Here is a 21,969-nt window from a genome sequence, read left to right on the forward strand (position 1 = left end):
TGTTGGCTTTTCTGCAGACAGCTGGGTTTTAGGGAGTCAGCAGAGATTCACTCTGTGGCTATTTCCTCTATACATCCAGATTGCCTCTTGTTTCAGGGGCTGCAGCAATGCTCACTGATTGCATCATGGCTTTATTCCGTATCACTACTGTGAAGAAATTCAAAGGTTTCCTATGATGTATTTCAGCAGAATCCTATGGAGTTTGGAAAATAAAGCTCTGAATGAAAAAAAAAAAAAGAGAGAGTGTTGGTGCAGTGTCACTAACATTTCTGATGTTTCTCTAGTCCTAATAAGTCCTAATTTTAAAAAAATATTTATTGATTTTTTTTTTATCAGAGAGTCAGATTTACAGAGAAGGAGAAATAGAGAGGAAGATCTTCTGTCTGCTGGTTCACTCTCCAAGTGGCTGCAACGGCCGGAGCTGAGTTGATCTGAAACCAGGAGTCAGGAGCTTCCTTCAGATCTTCCATATAGGTGTAAGGTCCCAAGGCTTTGGATCATCCTTTACTGCTTTCCTAGGCCATGAGCAGTGAGCTGGAAGGGAGGTAGAGCAGCTGGGATATGAACCAGGGCTTATATGGGATGCAAGGTCATGCAAGGCAAGGACTTTAGCCACTAGTCTGCTGCACTGAGCCCCAGCTCTGTTTTAAATCTAGTGTAGTGTAAGTGTACTTCAAAATGTTCACGGCAAGGCCAGTGTTGTCATGTAGTGAGTTAGGCTGCTTCCTGTAACAACTACATCCTGTGGAGTGCCAATTTCTACCTTGACTGCTTTGCTTCCAATCCAGCTGCCTGCTAATGCAGTGGGGGATGGCTCAATTACTTGGTTCCCTAGCACTCACCTGGGATAAGCAGTTGGAGTTTTAAGTTCCGGGTATCTGCCAACTGTTGTGGTTATTAGGGAAGCAAGGAGCTCTCTTCCTGTTTCTACCTCTCTTTGTCACTCTGCTTTTTAAATAAAAAATTAAGGTTTTTTTAAGCTAATGGAAAATGGATTTGAAATATAAATGTATTCTGGTGCATAAAGTTTGCATGTCTTTAAAAGTATATGGAGAAATGTATATTATGAAACATTATATTTGCATTTCAAGAACGTTTTGCAACAAAATGAACTTCTAGTTCATTCCTCTATGAACGTTTGAAGTATCCTTGAAGAGCTGTCCCTCAGTGTGTGCATTTGTGAATTGAGTGAGCAGGATCGGTGCAGCTAATTAAGGCACATCAGGCAACAGCAGCATCCCATGTTGGAACTCTGGTTCGAATCCCTGCTTCCCATCAGGCTACCTGTTATTGTGTCTGAGAGGGCAGGGCTCAAGTGCTTGGGTCTCTGACTGAAGTGGAATTCCAACTCCTGACTTCAGCCTGGACTAGCCCTGGATGTTGCAGACCAATTCAGTGGAAAGATCTCCCTCAATTTCTGTCTGTAGGTCTCTCTTAGTGTTTCTAGTAAATAAATAGATAATTACAATAAATACTAAATAAATAACAAGTACTACAAACCATTTCTAGATTGCTTAAGATACCTAATATTATGTATATATTATTTGAATAGTTGTATTACTGTTTTTATAAAATGACAAGTAGAAAATATCTGTATATCTTCAATACAGATGCAATTTTTCTTTCCAAATGTTCATCTATGAATTTAGTTGAATCCATGCATGTAGGAAACAGGATATATGGAGAGACAATTCTATTGTGAAGTCCATAGTTTCAAAGTATTTCACAAATCCTATTATGTGGAAGAAGAAGAGCTGTTTATCTTAATTCAGTATACTGACAAAGGATTCTGCTTACTGTATTTTCACTTTAAACCAGGGGAAAACCTTTACTCTTGAGCTTTTGGTCAAATTTTGACCTGAATGATAGCACAAATAAAGCTTCTTTGAACATGACTTAGGACAAACTAGGACTTGAAGAATACTTTTGCTGTATGTGATCTTGAAAGTTTCACTTTTGCAAGTTGAATTCTCATCTACATTATGATTTTAAATCTTTTGTAAGACTAAGGCTTAAGTAAAATATATGTGAACAAAATACGTTACTTTCTTTTTATCCCTATCCATGAAAACTGCTCTGGAGTTTAGTGGAATTCTAAAATGATTTTTGCTGAAATTTAAACCAAGTAACTCAAATGAAATTTACATGCAGGCTGGAGCTGTCCTGGGAGAGGCCACTTGCTAGGATTATTCATATTTATACTCTTTTTGCAGGAAGAAAATCAGACACAATAAATAAAGGTGAGCAGAGAAGCAAAGTTTTTTATAAAGAGAAAGGCAAAATACTTAAGGAATAAATACAGGCAAGTTTGGGAAAGACAAAACTTGGGATAGTCCTTTTAAAGGATAAAGGTGGTTCCTGGGACGGTAGTGAATTGAGTCTTCAAATGAGGGGGGCATCTTGGGCAAGATTGGCGTACTCCCTCACCTCTCTGCCTCTCTTTAGGAATCTGGTAAGTTTCATGGTGTCTGGTGCATGATGGTGGTGGAGGGGACGGGGTGCATGAGAGAAGTGAATGTGCCAACCACCCACAGCTGCAAACATCATGGAAGGGTATGGGACTCGGGCGATACCTGGAACGCTGTGGAGCTCTTGCTGGCAACCCTGAGTTCCTGCCCACTGTCATGCCCCATATCAAAGGAACACTTCAAATAGGCAGGAGGCTATGGTTCTTCAAAGTGTCCTACACAGGATCAGCGTGAAGTCATATGTCTTTTGCTCGTACAATTAAGATGCTCAAAGGTTTTCCTCTGAGCTGTCGAGCTAGTCACATAGTGATTTAGAATCTATCTACTTATTACAGGACTTTTAGGTACCTTGAATAAGGATCCCTACAGTAGTTGTAACTTTTCAGTTATTAGTAATGTATGTTACTGACATTGGATGCGTTTGCTAGACAGACACAAGGTACTTTTAAAAAGTTTGTACAAAAATGGCATTAACTAACAAATTCATTTTGTTACAGAACCTTCTCAAATCCATAGTTTTTTCATAATATGCATTTTCCAGGACTTCTTTTAAGACCACCTCCCTCCCCTTATATTATGGGTTTCAAAAAATTTTTTGTTTGAAATATACTTACCTTTCGTTCATTTTTTTTTTTCCATGAAAGGTTTGAAGGATTCTCACAGAATGTTCTGCACAGAGCTTGCTACCTAAATAGGCTCTGGGAAACATTCTCAATTCTACCCATTCTCATCTCTGCCACCCACCACCTCTACCAAGAGAACGGGGGAGATTATTACCCTGTTTTGTTCTGTAGCAGCCGCACTTACTGATAGTGGTACAGTCATTTGATGTAGATAGGCCAGCGTGGCAGCAAATATCACAGAATTTTCCAGAGACACAAGGGAAATTTTTGAGGGAAAAAAAATAATAATAAGGAGCCAGTAGCTTCCTCTTAAAAATAGGAAGAGATCCCACTTTATTTGGTTTGCTTAGCTCTGTACCACTGCAAGAAGACTTTGCTTAAAAGGGAAAGAGTACAGTATTTGTTTACACAGTTCACAATTAAAATAGTGATTTTGTTTTGGAAGCTAACTAAAGAATACTAAATAGTTCATACCTAGATGCTTTCAAAGCTTAAAAATTACGACATTTTTAGTCCCCTGAGGTTTAGGTTTTACTTTTTGCTTTTATGTAGTACCATAAAAAACCATTCTACTGATAAAGTTACACTTCGTGAAACCAGGTGTGAACATTTTTAAGTACAGTTTTTGACTCTTCACTTAAAATGACAACTTATTCTCTAAAGTGGCCACCTGGGATTTAACAGGATTTTTTGGTAAGGAATTCCTGATGGAATAACATGGTTTATTCTGCATTGCTCAAATATATAACCAACTTTACAAATATCCACAGAGGTGTCAAAAGTATTTTTACCCTTTGAAATCATGATGGTACAGTTTAAAAATGCAAGCTCTGTTGCTTGTATTGTGTCCAATGTGCTGAATGCTTCTGCTTCCTGTCCTTGTGAGGGACATTGTGAGCTTTATGTCAGCTGTGGAGGAAAGCTGATGCCCTCTTCCTGTCCTGCCTTGGCAACCCCACCATGGGCCATGTCCCCCCTGCTGGCACGTGAAGATGGTTGGTCTACTCCACAACTAACGTGGAAATGTAAAGACCACTCGTAGTTGGTTCTTTAGGAGGCGCAGAGAGTCATTGAGAGGAATTAATGCTTGTTTCTTCCCTGGTGGACTTACAGCAGGAGAGAGTTCTCCCTTTCTCAGAAGGTTAATTGTCTCAGGAGCAGATAGTTGTGAAGCAAGGCTGCCTCTCCTGTTTTGTATGCACTCAGTTACCCATTGACTTTCCACACAAAATTGAAGCGGCACATGGGCCTCACCAGGAGCAGAAAAGATGCCAGAGCCATCCTCTTGTGCCTGTTAGACTCCAGAACTGTGAAGTGACATCAACCCGCACTCCTTATAAATGGCTCTATCTCATCTATTCTATTTAGGCGACAGAGGACAAATTATGACACCACTCAAAAGGCCAGTAGTATTTTCTTGAAAAATACGGTGGATCTCAAAAGACTGAGAAAGAAATTTTGACGTATCCTTCTGTCCAGAAACCATCTGTTAGGAAGATCAGGGCCCTGTGTGAGATAGCAGAGGCCTTGTTGGTACAACACCTGTTCTGATCTTGGTCTATTGGGCTAAGACCTCTGTGCAGAACAAAACTTAACACTATGCTCTACCTACAGCCTAGGGTCTGTGCTGTCCATGCAAGCTCTAACCAGAAGCCTGTATAGGCACAATTTAATGAGACTATCTGTTCTCCATCGAGTTCTTGATGCTTCCATCTCATCAATTTCAATCAGAACCAAAAAGAGACCTGAGTGATAGGGTTTCTTTTTGCCTGTAATTCTAAGGATTCTAAAAATGGATTTACCATTTTAAAGTGTTTTTCTTGCTTTTAAAAAGCTAACTCCCCAAGAAAATCTATTGGATTCACCAGATTTTGGAAGGCTAGAGCTGGGTCTTCTTACACTGTTGTGTTTGACTGTCACAGCACAAAAAAGAAGAACACTGTACAATCCTTTTAAATGCTTCTTTTATTTCATTGGTTGTACATTGAGTGAGTGAACTGAATATTACAACCAAAACATAGAATTGATACAAATTAGACTCCTGTTTACACTGTAAGTTAATGAATGAGAGAATTCTTTAAGTGTTACAGAAAGATTTAGTATAAATGTTACCAGTGGTATGGCTGAAGAAATATTTCACTGAAGTGCTGTTACATCCTGAAAACCAAGAGTGAAATGCAGTTCCCATACACGTGGAGAGTTATTCTCTTAACTACAGTATTTGTTGAATTGATATCGTCATGTCTTGGATATTGGTGATATTTTTGTTTTTGTAGTTAAACAAAGCATTTAAGATTTATTCATCATAGTCAGACTTCTGAATATAAACAAACTTTTGGCAAATAATATTTATACAGAAAAATAGTTTTAGATCCTCTCAAATCCCAGAATTATTCTATAAAATTACATTATAAATAAATAAAAAGCAAAATCTGTTGTACATCTATTTGTACATCTATGCATTTGCCTTGCTTCCTCCTTATTGTAAATGGCATATTTATGACTCTTTGCATATTATAATCACAATTCTGGACAATGGATATCATAGTAAAAAATACAGTCCTCTCTCTTTGGGGATCCAGGTGATGTTTTGATGCTTAATTATTAAAGGGCTGAAAATAGTTGTGTGCTAGTAAACTTTAAAAACAAAATCATGAAACAGAAGAAAAAAAGAGAATGTTATAACAGTCTACAAAAATATCTCAGTGATTCCCATAATTTATCTTTTAGTAACGTATACTATGTTTACAATGAGTTAAAATGAATTAACAAAGAAAAAAAAAAGGAAAAGCAAGTTTGAATGTTTCAGGTAAGTTGTAGCATAACTACATTGCTATAGTCGAAAAAATTACAAGTATTAATAGTACATAAAAATGAAACTACCAAAGTAATACACATTAGATACAATACTTATCCACAAATTAAAACAAATGCAACGATACAAGCACTACGTAGGATTACACGTAGAATGGGATTTTCTTTTGATACAAGGGTTATCAGATCTCTAAGATAGATAGTAATTAGACTTTGACCAACATGAATTAAAATGAAATTTTTTTTTTCTCAAACAAATAATGATATGGTTGGTGCATCTAGTTTTCAGAACAGGCAATGATGCCAAAATTTAAAATATTTTACATTCAATCTCAAAAGTCAAAATACTTCAATCACTAATATGTTCATAAAGAAAATGGATGTTTTAAACAATTACACATAATATCCATTTATAACAGCTGTTTTGTTTTTTAAACAATAATTTAAAAACTATGTAGGTACTGTATAGGCTATGTGCAACATATAAAATGTGAAATATGAAATATTTGGTACGATAGTGCTTAAAATAAACTTTAAAACAAACTTTATGAACAAAATTTAATTGTATCGCTATTACCTTAAAGATCAACCAAGTATTTAAAAAAGTAAACAACATTAAAATATGTTTCATCCATATATAGTATATATATGTATGTGTATATATAATATGTATGTACTTGTATTAAAGTTTTTTATACTTTTGAGACATAAAATATGCTTTAAGGTGAAAGAATTAAAAGAACTACTTTTTCCATGCTGTAGTCAGTTACAACCCTTTAATCCAACTTTTGAAATGCAAAACAGTAATGGATTTTTTTTAAAAGTGAACTATCTACTTTTTTGTTTACATAGTAATTTAAAGTCACAGTCAAATTTGCAGTGACTAAACTCAAACTTACTTAAATTAGAATATTATACAGATCTCCTCACCTACAGCTTCCTTGTTGGACTAGGTTTCTAGTTTAGAAGAGTTATTCTGTAACAGGCAACCGGATGGTGAGTTTGAAAGACTAATCCCTTTAGATTAGACTGTTGGCATGGGCCCCTCATTCCTGTCAAGCTGGATGAAGTCTGGCAAAATCTAGGCACTTCTACAAAGTCTCTCTTATAAAACAACTTTAAAAATATACTTGTAAAATAATACCTTCAAGACTTTGTTTGGTGGGGTATGAAGTTCATACCGTGCAAAAGTTTCTTTTTCAATCTATTTAACGTTATTCTAGAATCACACGATTCAATGTGGCATCTCCAGGCAAACCAAATATCACACCCTGATGTGTCCCCAGCACTTGTGCTTGAATTTCCATTCAAATTTTATACCTGCAGAACAGGTATTTATTTACTTACTTATTTATTTTTACTTCACTTCTCATCTTTGCTGCAGCATTCATCTCGTCAAGAAGTGAAACATACCCTTTGCTCCAGGGGATAAGGTAAAATGACAGTGATTGGAGTTGGAATTGAACCTGCCCTCGGAATAGGTTTTTAAACTAATGCTAAGTGTTTATTGCTAAATTTGAGATATTTTGAGTCGAAATGAATAAATTGGTTGGAATTCCTGCATCAGCTATAGTTATGGAGATAAGACAATATTCCTAGGACAGAAACTATGTTTAAAAACCGTTTAAAAGTAAACTTTATCCTTTATGTCTTTAAACATCACAGCTGGTCTCAGGTAGTTAACTATCTTAGGTTGGAATATACTAAGCATACCATATTTAATACTCATATATGATAGAGCAGCACTAGCTTCTTAGAGTGTGGTCTGTCCAGAAGAACTAAATCTTTATTTAGCATGCAGTTTGTGGCAATTCTATTGAGGAGGAAACAGGATAGTATGTACAGTAACAATGCTTAGTTATTCTCAATGCAGAGTCTTGGCATTCCATTCCATTTCTGCTGATTATTTCAGAATTATCTGTCAAAGAAAAAGACAAGTGTGATTTAGAGATCTTTTCTTCCGGGCAAAATAACAATTTTAAGTTTTATTTGCTGAAAATAGACATTTGATAAATGCGATTTTTCTTCATGTCTCATGATTTGATGCAATTATAAGTTTGCACAGTACTTGCTTTTCATGCTAAGGTTTTATGCTTAATCATTTATACTAATTGACCACTATAAAACATGATGATTCAACAGCCCAGAATTTCTGTGAAACTGTGACCCATACAATATAAACAGGCCCTCTCTCTCTCTCCCTTTATTTCTCTTTCCTTCCTTCATCCTTTCTTCCTTTCACAATAAATAAAAAACTTATTAACTCACATTTGTAATTCAAAAATGTCCTCTCATCAAAAGTAACCCTATTCCCAACACAGAATAACTAATTTCAAATTCTAGCAATGTTTAAATGTCACATATTAAGAGAAAAAAGAAAAATAATCCAAAACCATGCTGAAGCACAGATAAAGCAAAGCTATCAAACACAACTGTGCTTCCTGGTGTGTGAGTTTTCAAGTTTATTTCCAATTCATACGTCCGCAAAGCAGAGGAAGTTTGGCCTATGTGGTTCATTAAATTCCAAGGTTAAAACCAAGTTTTTAATAAATTCTAACATTATGTTATTGTTTATGAAGTGCTTTGACTAAACTTTGTATAGATAGCAAACAACATGTTTATTAAACAGCCAAGTCTGTGTTTAAGAAATAATAAAAGTTCAGCTAATATTCCTGCATGCTGAAATTCATTCCACAACAGAAGCCTTATTTTCACAGGTTTAATTTATGTTGGAATTTATTCTTTTGGATCATTTTCTCTTTGAGATTTAATACATTCAACTGCTTGTTCCTGTGAAACATACATGAATATTTTAATTTTATTGAAATAAACTGATTTGCATAGAATTATAAAAATAGATGATGAAATCATTCCATTAAATATGCCTCATGGAACCTAAAACTTCAGGTGCCCTTTAATTTTAAAAATATTTTGGAGTTTTAAATTAATCAGGAAAGGCAGCATTCTTTGTCTCATATACTGATAGACTTGAATAAAAACATAATAGGATTAATATGCAAATACAATATCAAGTTTTGAATATTATTATCACCATATCTTTGCCCAGTTTCTCTGCAGCCAACTAATACTCAAATTCTCCACATGGTCAGCTAATGACTTCACTTTTATATTTATATATTTATTAAGTATAGATCTTTCTGTTTCATCTCTTGGCTTCAATGCCATCTATAAGTTCTCCAAATAATAATAATACACTTCAGGGCATAAACCCATGTCCTACTTTCTTCTCTCTTTGACTTGAACAAGTGACTTTCTGATACATAGAAAAGAAAATCTTGTGGTTTCTTATACTGATATGGAATAATACATATTTTGAATGTATTCTCACTTTTGCTTATTAACTGAAATCAAAATGCCACATAGAATACAATTCCTAACCACCTGGAAAGAAAAGTATAGCACAGCAGTGGACAAATTAAGAATTTGTATTGCGGAAGTTAGTTGCAACAATGCCTTGAACTTGGGTTTGGGAAAGTGACATACAACACTACGAGTGTTCAGTAGGACTATAACTCAGTTGTCAAGCCTTAACTAGACTCATGCAGACTGCCTTCCCTCTTGCCCCAGTCTGTCCACAGACCCTTATGTGGAGAAAAGCAATGGGAATAAACACCGAACTCTGAACTGTGACAGCTGCCTGGCATCGAGGCCAGGAAACTCTGGCCATCCCTTTGCCTGTGTTGTAGACCAAATAGGAATATGTGTTATAAAAATATAAATTCTGCTAGCACCTGCACATCTCCAGAGGCTCAATAGATTCAGCCTTAACTGGTAGATAAGCTTCAGGTGTTTCTCCTTGTAAGTTCCATTTTGATGGCTGCAGTTTTTCTTGAAAGTATCATTTATTATTAACTTTTTATCAGACACATACCATGTCCTAGTCTGGAATGTACTCTGGGGTGAAATTTACCCTGGAAACAGACAGGACAGGAGTCTAGAAGCACAGTTGTTGGCTGAGTGCCTCTTACTTAACTGCTGCACCTTGGATCCTGCTGCTGCTGCTGCTGATTCGCAGCTCGTGTCATTACAAACTGTAGGACACTAAGGCAGGGGAGGACAGATCTGAGTGGAAGACCAGCAGCTGGTCACTGCAGAGGGACGAGGAGAGGCATGTGTGGGGTGAGGGGTGGGGTGAGGAAGTGTGAAGCTGCTTTGAAGGAAAGTGCTGTCTGGTTTTAGACAGGGATCTTCTTTAGTTCAATGTGTTTTTCATTGGCACAAGAGACATAATTTAAAATGAAATGAAAAGGTACATGTTGTGTGCTTTCTTGTTGCTTTTCCTCTGACATTTTATTCTGTACTGATTATATACATGAAATTCTTCAGTCCCCACTGTAATTGTTGTGGCCAGGAGGGTGGCAAGCTTCAGAAGCTGCCTGGATATTTCTGTAGAGGTAAAACCATACATTCTCAATATTACAGGCTTTTATGGTACTCTGGGTACATGGTCTACACCCAAACCTGACGTTGACCATTTTAAAAATGGTTAATTCACACAAAATTAACCAAAATGAGCTCAACAGACCACACTGTATGGCATCTATCCTGCCCACTATTTGTTGAGATCTGAGGCTGACACAGAGTTCCTTACTTAACCTCCAGAGTGAAGCAGTCTGGGCTCTCCAGGAAGGGTCCATTGGAAACCCATAGGGTCTGCCAGAGTACACATAGTCAGATCTCCTCAAAGTGCCATCTTAAGCCTCATGTCTTTGTCTGGATTTTAATATGCATGCCCTTAACTTCCAGGAGACTCTGCGGATTTATATCACCCTCTTACAGGTTAGGTCAGTGGAGTGGCCATATTTTTTGCAGATATGAAAAAGAAGAATTTTAATTGGCTGGTCCAATGTACCAAGTGCTTACTTAAGCCAGGATGTGCTCGCTGCCATGGGAATCTTCTCAAGGGCACAGAGATGACAGTCTGAGATGAGACCAGGGGGAGCAGTGATCTCAGAGGCTGTCTACATCTCTCCCAGTTGGGGAAGACACTCAAGCTCGGAGTCAGTACAGTGAGGCGGGTGAAGCCTGGAGCTCTGGAGAGCAGGCAGAGCTGGCTGCAGGCACGGGTGGGCAGGAACTGCTACTGGACTTGGGAGGCAGCTAGGGCGCTTCTCAGGGCATCCTGGTCTGGGTGGCCAACCACATCCTGCTGCAAGCTGTGTCTAGCTGCATGGTGAACAACACAACACCTTGCCTAAATGAGGCAGCACTACTGCAGTGTCAGAAAAGCTATGATGATAGGAAAAACAGCAAGCATATTAAGTAAGATACATTTTATTTGTCTCCCTGATAGAATATTCCCTCAGGTAAGTAGGACTTTTATATAACAGAACTGTGGTAGGAGAAAGAAGTTAAATTATTAACAATGAGTCTAGGCCAATGCAGTAAGGTAAATCAAAATTCCAAACTGAAAGCATATTTCAATTCCTATTTCTACTAAAAAGAGACTGCACAAAATTGAGAGTAGCTGATGCCCGCAAAATCCACTATTCTATTTTTAAAACAAAGGTACACTTTATCTCAAATCATGAGTGCTTTCATAAATCTTTAGTGAATCCTCCAGTTACAGCAGAAACATCTGTGATGCAAAAATGTCAGTTGACTGCCGTAGAGTCTATTTATCAATAAGGAAAGGAGATCATATTAGGTGAATTAAACTATTCCCCCGTGGCAGTTGGATGTAACAATATTGATGTGCAACCTTCAGTTGCCCCATATGAACCTAGCATAAGTTAAGTCTTCTTTATTACTGGAGATAAAGTATGAATGGCTTCAAAGAACATCGAAGGGATTGCTTTTTATCAAATATGTTACAAGAAGCCATGCAGTATTTTCTGTCTCCTCAACAAAGTATATAACATTAGCTTGCATACAATGGCAGATGACTTACTACAAAGTAGACCAGGTTATGTGCTGCCTAAATCCTAAGCACATTGGGATCAGGTGGGAAAAGGACATAAATGAAAGGACTTGGGAGAACATAGGGAAGCATCTCCTGGGCTCTGGGCAGCTGTTACCTATAGACCCTTGGGTTCCATATTGCTTGGTCTTTCATTTTCCAAAGGAAGCTGGAAATGCAGTCTATAATTTACATTATAATTCGGTCTATAATTCACATTATAGAAAACAACTCAGTATGAGTCGAATATATCTTTTTGGCTAAACTCAGCTATGAGCTGCCAGTAGGTGTCCCTGTGAGTTTTGTGTTCTCAGAAGAGATGCCCACCAGGTCTGGTTGGCTGTCTGCCTGAGCTGGGCACCTGTGCAGGCTAGAGGCAGTACTGTGGGAGGCAGCAGCAGGAAGCGTGAGTAGAATCAGCAGAGGTCTGAAGGGAGAGTGAATCCTGCAACTTGCCGACAATGTGGCTTTCATCCAGGGGGACAGGTTAATTGGCCAACAGGCAATGCCATCTCTGAATCAGAGAAGAAATATGCATGTTGTTGTGCCTCTTCCATATTGTTGGCATGTTTAAGCTGAACCAGCTCTATCATCTCACCCATGGTATGTGCTGGTTCAGTATGGTCTATGTAGAGACCAACATTCAACTGGAGCCCATGTGCATCTTGAGCTCAACAGCTGAACTAACTAGTCCCTTTAAGAGCAGGTTGCAGAAGAAGAAAAAACAGCAAAGAGTTTACCCAGTGTTGCATAGGCACGAAGTATTGGTGCTGAGTTTTCTACTTGTGGTTAATCTGCAGGAATCATACACATGAATCGCTTTTGGAATTGTGAGCCTCTGATAACTTGGAGAAATGTCTACACTTCTGATGTCAAAGTGTCACTGCAGAGATTCAAGGATGTCAGAAGCCTTAACCTTTAAAATGACAGCTCAATATTAAATTCAAATTCAAGAGAACTCTTCTTGCTCTGTTAATTGATAGGGGACATATTTCCATGAAAACAAAGACTGTTCCTCTGCGCTTAAGCCACAAAAACATTAGAAAAGCTGTAGAGTGAATGTTGTGTTCAATTCTCCTGTGAATAGCCATTAAGGACTGTCTTGGTAGTGCTGAATATGGAGAGGAATATAAAACATATCTTACAAAATATTTCTGTGACCTTGCTGAAATATGAAAAGATCTCAATGTTTTTTGTTATCACGTGTGTGTGTGTGTGTGTGTGTTTCTAAGTAGGACTGGTGCATTAGCTGTATTTCATAGCAAAACTATACTTGTTAAGGATGAGGGGAGTGTTTCAATCACCTTTGTGTCTCTGTGATTTAGAACAGAGCTGGATCTGCAGGAGGCATCTATTCTTTGTCAGTTGCAGAATTTGTTGAATAAATAGAAAGCCACTAAGGATCTGGTGCCACAATGTTGGCATCACAGAAGATACCACTCCATTCATGGGAGGGGGGCAAGGGGTGCAGTTAAGAATTCAGAAATATCCAAGAAAAAATAAACAGCCGCCCCTTCTTTTCCCTCCCCATTGTGTATGAACTAAAGTCAAACTATCCCAGGCTGGGGACACAATTCCTGATAAAGGAAGAAACAGCAGATGAAAGAAAACCTCAGCTGCAGAAAGCATTCAGAGTTGGTAGATCTCTTAGAAAACTTCTGTGTTTACAAGGCCCTGTTCCCTCAAAAGACAAAGAAAAAAGCATTTCACTCTCTCCCTAAGTAAAACGGTATTTATTTTAAAATTAGTACTGATCTCTATCTTTATCTGCGGTTTTCTCTCAATTCTGTCATGCCCTTTGACCTACTCTCCACAAGTAGTGACCCCTACTTCTGTCTCCCCACTGGCTAATCTCTCTCTCTCCCTCCTTCTGTTCCTCCTTTTTCTTCTTCCCCATGTGTCTAGACACTATTGTCTAGAATCCCTGACTCTAAGATGAGAAACTTGTGAATTATTTTGGTCAAAGCAAACTTCACAAAGAGGAATATTTATACATTGTAGGACCCCTGGTAATGCAGTTCTTAAACACAGTATGCATTCCTGAAGTCAAGAGCAAATTTCTTTGGTCTCTTGAAGAATTCATGATGCAGATGTAGAGCAACCTGAATCCCTATGTTTATAGCAGCTTAACGGACAATAGGTAAGATATGGAATCAACTCAAATGCCATCAGCTGATGGCTGGATAAGAAACATTTATGCTATTCAGGATAGACTAGTACTCAGCTATAAGGGAGAGAGAGAATGTAAACCATGTCTGCCCAACAAAATCAGCTGGAGATTGTTATGCTTAGTGAAATAAGCCAGTCTCCAAAAGACAAATGTCACATTTTCCCTGTTTTGTGGTAACTAGTATGTGTAATACTAAAAATGTAATGTAGACAAACAAAATTAACCTTTTTTAGTTTTAATTATTTTATAGCCCTTATCTATGTTCTTGAGTAATAGTGGTTTTTCTACTTACTACTTGTTGAAATCTATTTTGTGAGGGTGGGTGTTAATCTTGTGGATATGAAAAAAAAAGTATGTCAACATAAAAATTTTAGGAAAAATAAGAAAAGAAGGAGGAAGAGTGAGAGTGATGGAAGAAGAGGCAGGATGGGAAGTATGCTTTTAAGCTGTGTATACGAAATAGCATGACTTTGTTCTCTTTACTAATATATATTCTAAGAAGAGTAATTAAAGCAATTATAGTTATACATATTAATGTTTTAATTTTGAAGAAGCTTATTTGCCCTTTTCTATGACTATAAACTTTACTTGTACAAAAATTTAGAGATACCTGTTATTTGTGAAGACACATCAAATTGGGAGACTTGTTCTGGGGGAGGACACCATTGTATTACATTATTTTCACAATATATTTTTATTTGCACAGTAAAGGCATATATTGGGGTTCTGGGAGGATATTCTTTTTTATATTTTAAGATTTATTTTATTTTTCTTTAAAAGACAGTTACAGAGAGAAGGAAACAGAGGCATTCAGTCTGCTGGTCTACCACCCAGGCAGCTGTAATGGCCAGAGCAGAGCTGATCCAAAGCCAAGAGCCAGAAGCTTCTTCTGGGTCTTCCACCTGGGCGCAGGGTCCCAAAGCCTGACCCATCCTCTGCAGCTCTCTGGCAGAATACTCTAAAGTATCACAGTCACTGTCACTCTTAGGAGAGCAAACTAGACTTGGCTGGAATGCCCGCAGCACTGTGCACTTAAAGAGTAGCTTGGTCCAGATGGCTGAGGATGGTTTGTTACGTTCACACTGAGATGGGAATTCAGAGCATCTAACAATCCATAGCCTATACGGAGTGATATTCCACCCCCTCCTCCCCGCACATAAATTAGGAAGGAAGTAAAGGGATATGACAAGCAAACTTTTTGTTTCTGGTTCTTTCCGTTGGTGCCATAGTTGAGAATGTTTTGTATTTATTTAGGAAATGACCTATGGGATCCCATTTGCTCAGCAGAGACGGGCCATGCAGTAAGCCAGGAAAACAGCAAGCAGATAGGTCAAACCATCAAGGAAAGTGAGAAAGAGGGTTTTGTGAGTGAGTTTGATGGCTACACAGGAACAGGTCCCAGAATTTATATCCCTGTTCTTTATCTGACATTACTAATTCCAGGCTATACTTCACATTTCAACTCCACTAAATATCCCAACGTCCATTCTAGAAATAGAAGTCACCGTGGTTGGTGGTGAAAGAATTTCCTGTCAGAATTGGTCTAGGGGTTTGGGTTAACCATTTACTATTGAGAGTTTCTTGAATACAGACAGACAAGGACATCCATGAGCAGGGCAAGTGTTTGCCTTAGAGAATGTTGTTAGCCTAATGTCATCCATGGACAGTGTCATGCGTTAAACCCTTGTGCACCAACTTAGAGACTTAACTACCAACTCCACTGTTTTTGTTAGAGAAAAATTGTTTGAATTCCAAAACAAGCAAACAAAGAAGGTTCAAACATTTTTCAAATCAGGTATTCTCAGTATTAAAGAATATTAAATATCAAAGAAGGCTGAATTCCTACACTGTATCAAGAATCACTATATACTATTTGTGCCACACCAATTCAGAAATATTCTAAACTGTCTGAAATATTTACAGTGCAATATGTCAGAATTAAAGATAGCTGTGAGTGAAAAGGTAGAATATAAGAAAACTACATCTAACAAGCCGTGTTTGTAACCTAATGTTAAGGTTTATTTTGTGGGAATTTTTTTTTTATTTTTCCTCAGTGTATCTAATTTTTCTCAAAGTTATTTTTGACATAATGCAAGTTTAGGTACCTTAAAAGAAGAGCAGACATTTGATGTAACAGTTCACGTGCTGTTGGACCCTGCATATCATTTAGTGATCTGGGTTCAAGTTTTGCCTCTACTCCTGACTCTTGCTTCCAGCTAAGCTGCAGCTGGAAGGCAGTAGCTGGTGGTTCTCACCCTTGTGGCTGGCAGCTTTGTCTCTCTGAATCACTCCCTCTCTCTCTTTGTTCCCTTTCTGATTGGCAAATAAATAAATACCTCACAAACCTTTCAAAGGATATGAATGACAACTCAGGAATTAAAAAAAAACATTTAAAATTCGAATATACATGCAAAATCACAAAGTGTTCAAAAAAAATTTACAACAATGAATTAAAAAAATCAGTGTAGGGGATATCTGAAATGAAATTTTAAAATATTGATTTCTTTAAGATGGGATTCTATTCAGAGACATGCACTGAAGATTCAAGTCAAGGAAAAAATGATAAATACAAGATCCTGTTGGATTTCGCCTGAAATTGTAGTCCTGCTCAGGGCTCTGCTGTTGTACCCACTGCCACTGTGTTAGATTTAGAACCCTGAGCACATTTTGGCAGCAGGCCTCATTTTACCAGTGGGACAGAATATATAATTCAGCGTGTTAAGAACTGGCTTTTAAGATATCCTGCAGAGAAAAATAATCAAATGCTAAAATTCAGTAAAAGGAACGGTCCGCTTAACATTGCGTACTAGACATGGAAATGTTTCTTGGAATATTACAACCATCATGAACGTGCAAGGGAAACATTAAATGAGTTCTGAAGGGGATTCAGGAAGCATGGCTCTGCCCCCAGTGAGAGCTGTGGCTTTTCTAAACCTTATTCTCTCACTCTGCTTGGATCAACGTGGGTACCTCTGCCTGGTAGCTAAGCCAGGGGACCATCTTTCCTTCCCAGGAATCCCCAGGAAGTGGAATAATAGAAGACAAATTGCAGGCCAAGGGAGAATGATTTACACAGAGGTAGAGCTCTCCGTTCTTTTAGATGTCTTGATTCCACACTGGAGCTCCATGGTTACGCCCGTTATTTCAGCACTGCTCATCAAGTTTTGAGATGATGTTTACCAGCTGGCCAGTGCTGGTCCCCTCCCTGCATGATCCTTGAGAACAGGGACCATTCTTTTTCACTGCTGTATTTCTTATATATGGCACACAATGCATTCTTCATACACATTTGTTGAGAAAAGAGGTGAAGATCTTTGCTAAGAATAAACAGTAGGCTTTTGTTAAAGCCCAGCACCTCAGAATTGGCTTTTAACAAAACTGCTTCAGTGAGGAAGAATCCTCGTTCATACTCTTAAACATGGCCAACCACATAGAGGATTGGTTTTTGTTTGTTTGTTTGTCTTTTGGTGTGGAAACAATCATTTTACTACAAGAATATTTAATAAAAACAAAAACCTTGGTACAATTAGGCATCTTTTTTTTGTTTGTTTGCCAATTCTTCATTCCTTTTTTTTTTTTAAAGAAATGTGTATTCAGATATTTTGCCAACATTCAAAAGGGCTGGTGAAATGGATATAGTATAAAATTTACATTTCCAACCTTTTTAGTTATAAAATTTAACATATTAACCATTAGCAGTATCCATCTCCAGAACCTTCCATCTTCCTGAAGTTCTGTCTTCTTTAAGCAATAATTTCCAACGAACTTTCTTACAAAGCACTTAATTCCTTCTCCTTTCATTTTCGTTTTTTCTCTCTCCCCCTCTTCACCCCCTTTCATCCTTTAACATTTTGGCTTCAAATAACATCCTTTGTTCTTTTCCATCGTGCACCTGAATCATCAGTAAAAATCCCCTTCCTGTTTTTTAATTTAGCTCTGTGATTTTACTTACAACTAAATTAAGATTCCAGTTTCTCTCTTCACAGTCCTTTCCCTCACATTGCCCAAAGGATTCTGGAGATGTGCATGTGCCTGGGTTCTGGGGGTGGATTGGAGGACTAGTGGAGAAAAACAGTGTCTCTGTTTTTAGATGGTTGCTTAAAAAAACCGAAGCCCTGAATGTGGGCACTCATTCTTGGTAGCCTCCTCTGCCAGGAGTTACCTGTCCATTTTCCAGCCCGGGGAGGGTGCAGCTATGCTTTCTCCCTCTGTGTTACGGTTCCTGTATCCTGAACTCAAACTGGAATCCCCTTGCGATTTCACCAGCCAGCAATATTTTTAGGCTGTTTATGGTATTCAAGCTGGACTTTGAAAAGTTTTTGCTTCTAAGAGAATTTTCTTCTTTAATAGGTGATTTTTTTTGTTTGTTTAGAATTTGTAGCAAGTGAAAATTTTCGCATATTTCATATTTATTTTGTAATTCATATTTCATAGATTTAGTAATTCTAGCCTCCCTGCTGCCTGCAATCCCAGCCCACCCTCCTCCTTATTCATTTTTCTCCTATGCTTTACGATGATATATTTTCATTTTATTTTGCCATCATGGGCTTAACACTCCATTAGGTTAAGATATCAACATATACCAAGTGGAAAAAAAAAACTACTATTCATCAGGAGTGTAAACAAACATTGTAGTATAAAAAATAAACAAATGGAGCCTGGTGGCTAAAGTCCTTGCCTTGACTGTGCCGCGGTCCTTTATGGGCTCCAGTTCTAATCCCGGCAGCTCCACTTCCCATCCAGCTCCCTGCCTGTGGCCTGGGGAAGCAGTCGAGGACAGCCCAAAGCCTTGGGACCCTGCACCTGCATATACACACTCACACACACACATATATCTTTTTATCCATTCATCAATTGATAGGCATCTGGGTTGATTTCATATCTTAGCTATTACGAATTGAACTGCTATAAACATGGTGGTACAAATAATTCTCTCATATGCTAATTCCATTTTGGAAAAATTCCAGGAGTGGGATGATTGGGCCATGTGATCTATTTTCAGATACCTGAGGAATTTTCACGATGTCTTCCTCAATGGCTGCTCTAGTTTACTTTCCTATCAGCAGCGGCTAAGGGTACCTATCCGGGCATCCTCACCAGCATTTATTACCAACAGCTAAACTCAGTGATCAAGGGGAATTAGGTAAAGAGGTTCATCCCAGTCCTACGGTGTCTAGAAGCTCCCATCTAGTCAAAAATAGTCACCTGCTTTTGCTCAGACATTTCCTTTAGCTTTAATCTTACCCAATTATGCTCTAAGATTTGCTCTAAACTGGAAGACAGAAAAGATAATTCACAGTTATGTGGAATCTTTAAATGAAATAATATATATAAAGTATATGTGTAGTGGTGTTTTAATTTTTTCTGGTACTGTTCTCTTAGCTGTTATTTTGGGAGCTATATTCTTCAATAAAATTTTATCTTCCCTGGTATTTAAATAGGCCTTTGGCCAACGTTATTGTGGAAGCAGCTGTGTGACATAACCGTGTTGATGCCAACTGGAATGCCCACATCTCTCACCAGGGTGCCTGGGTTTGAACCCCTACTTGGTACCCGAATGCAGCTTCCTGCTAAGCTGCACCCGAGGAGGCTGCAGTGCTGGCGCCAGTGCTCAGGTCCTTGCTGTCCACGCAGGAGACCTGGACCATGTTCCAGCCCCTGGCTCTGGCCTCACCCGGCCCTGGCTGGTACAGACCTTTGGGGATAAACTAGCAGACCGGAGATCTCTCCTTATCTTACAGTCTGTCCTCAACTCTGTCTGCCTATCCCTATCTCTGCCTTAAAAATGAAACATGAAAAATATTTTTACATGCTATTCTGTATAGAACCTATATGATACTCTTTATGTGTTGTTAATAAAATTGATTTTGAATGAAATTAAAAATTGTCGAGGGTACTTCCCTTTCTGAGTTTATCTGCATGTCCTGACCTACCACTGACAAATAAATACAGGCTAGAGTTTTGTTATTTTTCATTGAAGTCTTGAGTATAAATTTCTACCAATCACTTTTTAAACTAAAATCTTAATTCTTACAAATGTGCCAATAGTCATCAGTTCCTGATAATCGGGTCCACTGGAGTAGAAAGTCCCTGAGATGGGCCCTCCCAAACTTTAAAGTTAGATCTAATTCAAAGCCAGCTTCCAGGCTGAGTAGGAGCGCTACCGGGCTAAGTTATTCAAAGTCTTTTATACTTGGTATTCTTCATCTTTATAACGGTAATTAAAAATTGTCGCTAGCCCATAGGGTGTTGTGAGGATTAATGCAGGAGCATTTAAAGAGTGCTACTGGTAGTAAATGTACAACAAGTACAATCTTCATTTTATGGTAACGTGCAAACTTTTTTTAAGTTTCCTAGACTGAATCAAAAATGTGAATATTTTGACAAGCTATCGTATTTCTTAATGCATCTTTGATAACCGCTCATAGTAAATGGTTATTTTGGGGTACCTAGTCTTCGTTAAGAAACATGTCTTTCAATTTTCAAGCCTTCAATCAGCAGAAAAGAGAATTTGCCAGCCTATGTTTAATAACAAAGCTGTATCCAACCAACACCTCTCTCCAAGGCAGAACTCAATGGCATTTTTCCTTCACTCTTTACATATTCCCTCTATTTCCTGTGTCAGCCCCTTTCATTTTTCTCTCTTTTTTTTTTAGGATTTATTTATTTTAATTGATAAATCAGATATTTAGAGAGGAGGAGAGACAGAGAGGAAGATCTTCCATCCACTGATTTACTCCCCAAGCAGTTGCAACAGCCAGAGCTGAGCCAATATGAAGTCAGGAGTCTGGAGCTTCTTCTGGGTCTCCCACGCGGGTGCAGGATCCCAAGGCTTTGGCCGTCCTCGACTGCTTTCCTAGGCCACAAGCAGGGAGCTGGATGGGAAGCGGGCTACCAGGATTAGAACTGGTGCCCATATAGGATCCTGGTGCATTCAAGGTAAGGACTTTAGCTGCTAGACTACCATGCTGGGCCCAACCCCTTTCATTTTTCAAGGTCATCCAAAATGTTGTAGGGGTCCAAGTAGGGCAAAGAAGAGAATATGAACACAAGGAATCAATTCAAGCTGTTCTTTCTTTCCTGACTCCTTGTGACAACAGTGGTCCCCTGGTCCTTTCTCATATTTCAATGTCACCGTGGCAGATGCTGAAAGAATAATTCCTAGAAAAGTTGTGACATTATTACCAGAACAAATGTTTAGAGAAAAAGAAGGAATCAAGTTCAACTTCTCTGATACCTTTTTGATCCTGCAAAGAGCTTTCTCCAGTGTGGTTTTGAGGAAGGGGACAGGGCCTAGGAGTGGTGTCGGCAGGGCTCGACTTTTCATCCCTCCTCCTGTCACTTGGCCAAGTCACTGAACAGAAGATCAGGAGCTGGAGGGAAGCCCCAGGCCTGGTTTGGCCCCTTATTGGTATCATCCCAGGCAAGCACCTCCACTTCTCAGAAGTGCAGTTTCCTGCCTGCATAGCAGGCATGAGGATAATTCACAGGAAAGACCTAGCATAGCATGCAACATGTGTGCTTGACAGACAGTTGGCTGTGCTGTGTAGAAGTCATGTTTCTCTGAGGCCCCTTCTGGTATCATCTCAAGCACTTTCTCAGGAAGCTATGTGGTGAACAGGCCAAAATCTGTCTTCAGACAGGACACAGACAACTGGCTTTTAGGCCTGCTAATCTGGGCTCCTACAACAATTTATCACGAAATTTTCATTACAGTGTTTCTTAGCAGTTACTCTAGAGGCACAGCATGATGGTGTCAAATTTGTCCTCAACGATTTCATCTACCTTTCATATGTGTGATTTAGCTGATGCTGACGTTAGGTCAGAGCTACAAAAGCTGCTGCCCAGGGGGACATGGGTGATGTCTGATAACAATCAGCTTAATGCTGATGCAGCCATCTTACTTCTGGTGATCCCAGAAATACCTTGTGAGGAGTGAAGTATGTATTTGGTTAGAAATGAGAACCTTGCAAA

The 21,969-nt window shown here is 38.5% G+C and overlaps 1 protein-coding gene across 22 annotated transcripts in view; it reads right to left on the minus strand.

Annotated features, from left to right (window-relative positions):
• Nucleotides 1-5,038: 5,038 nt before the first annotated feature.
• The window catches only part of MBNL2 (muscleblind like splicing regulator 2), a 150,298-nt gene continuing 133,367 nt past the window's right edge, over nt 5,039-21,969 (minus strand). For 21 of the 22 annotated variants that reach the window (XM_040991215.1, XM_040991214.1, XM_040991226.1 and 18 more), the window contains one exon: nt 5,039-7,823. In XM_040991215.1, the coding sequence (XP_040847149.1) occupies nt 7,696-7,823 (128 nt within the window). In that variant the 3' untranslated portion in view covers nt 5,039-7,695. The remainder of the gene's footprint in view (nt 7,824-21,969) is intronic. The other variant, XM_040991204.1, reaches the window with a different exon arrangement.

This window comes from Ochotona curzoniae, unplaced genomic scaffold (genome assembly GCF_017591425.1).
Source record: "Ochotona curzoniae isolate NIBS_2020 unplaced genomic scaffold, NIBS_Ocur_1.0 contig_64, whole genome shotgun sequence".
Classification (NCBI taxonomy): Eukaryota; Metazoa; Chordata; class Mammalia; order Lagomorpha; family Ochotonidae; genus Ochotona; species Ochotona curzoniae.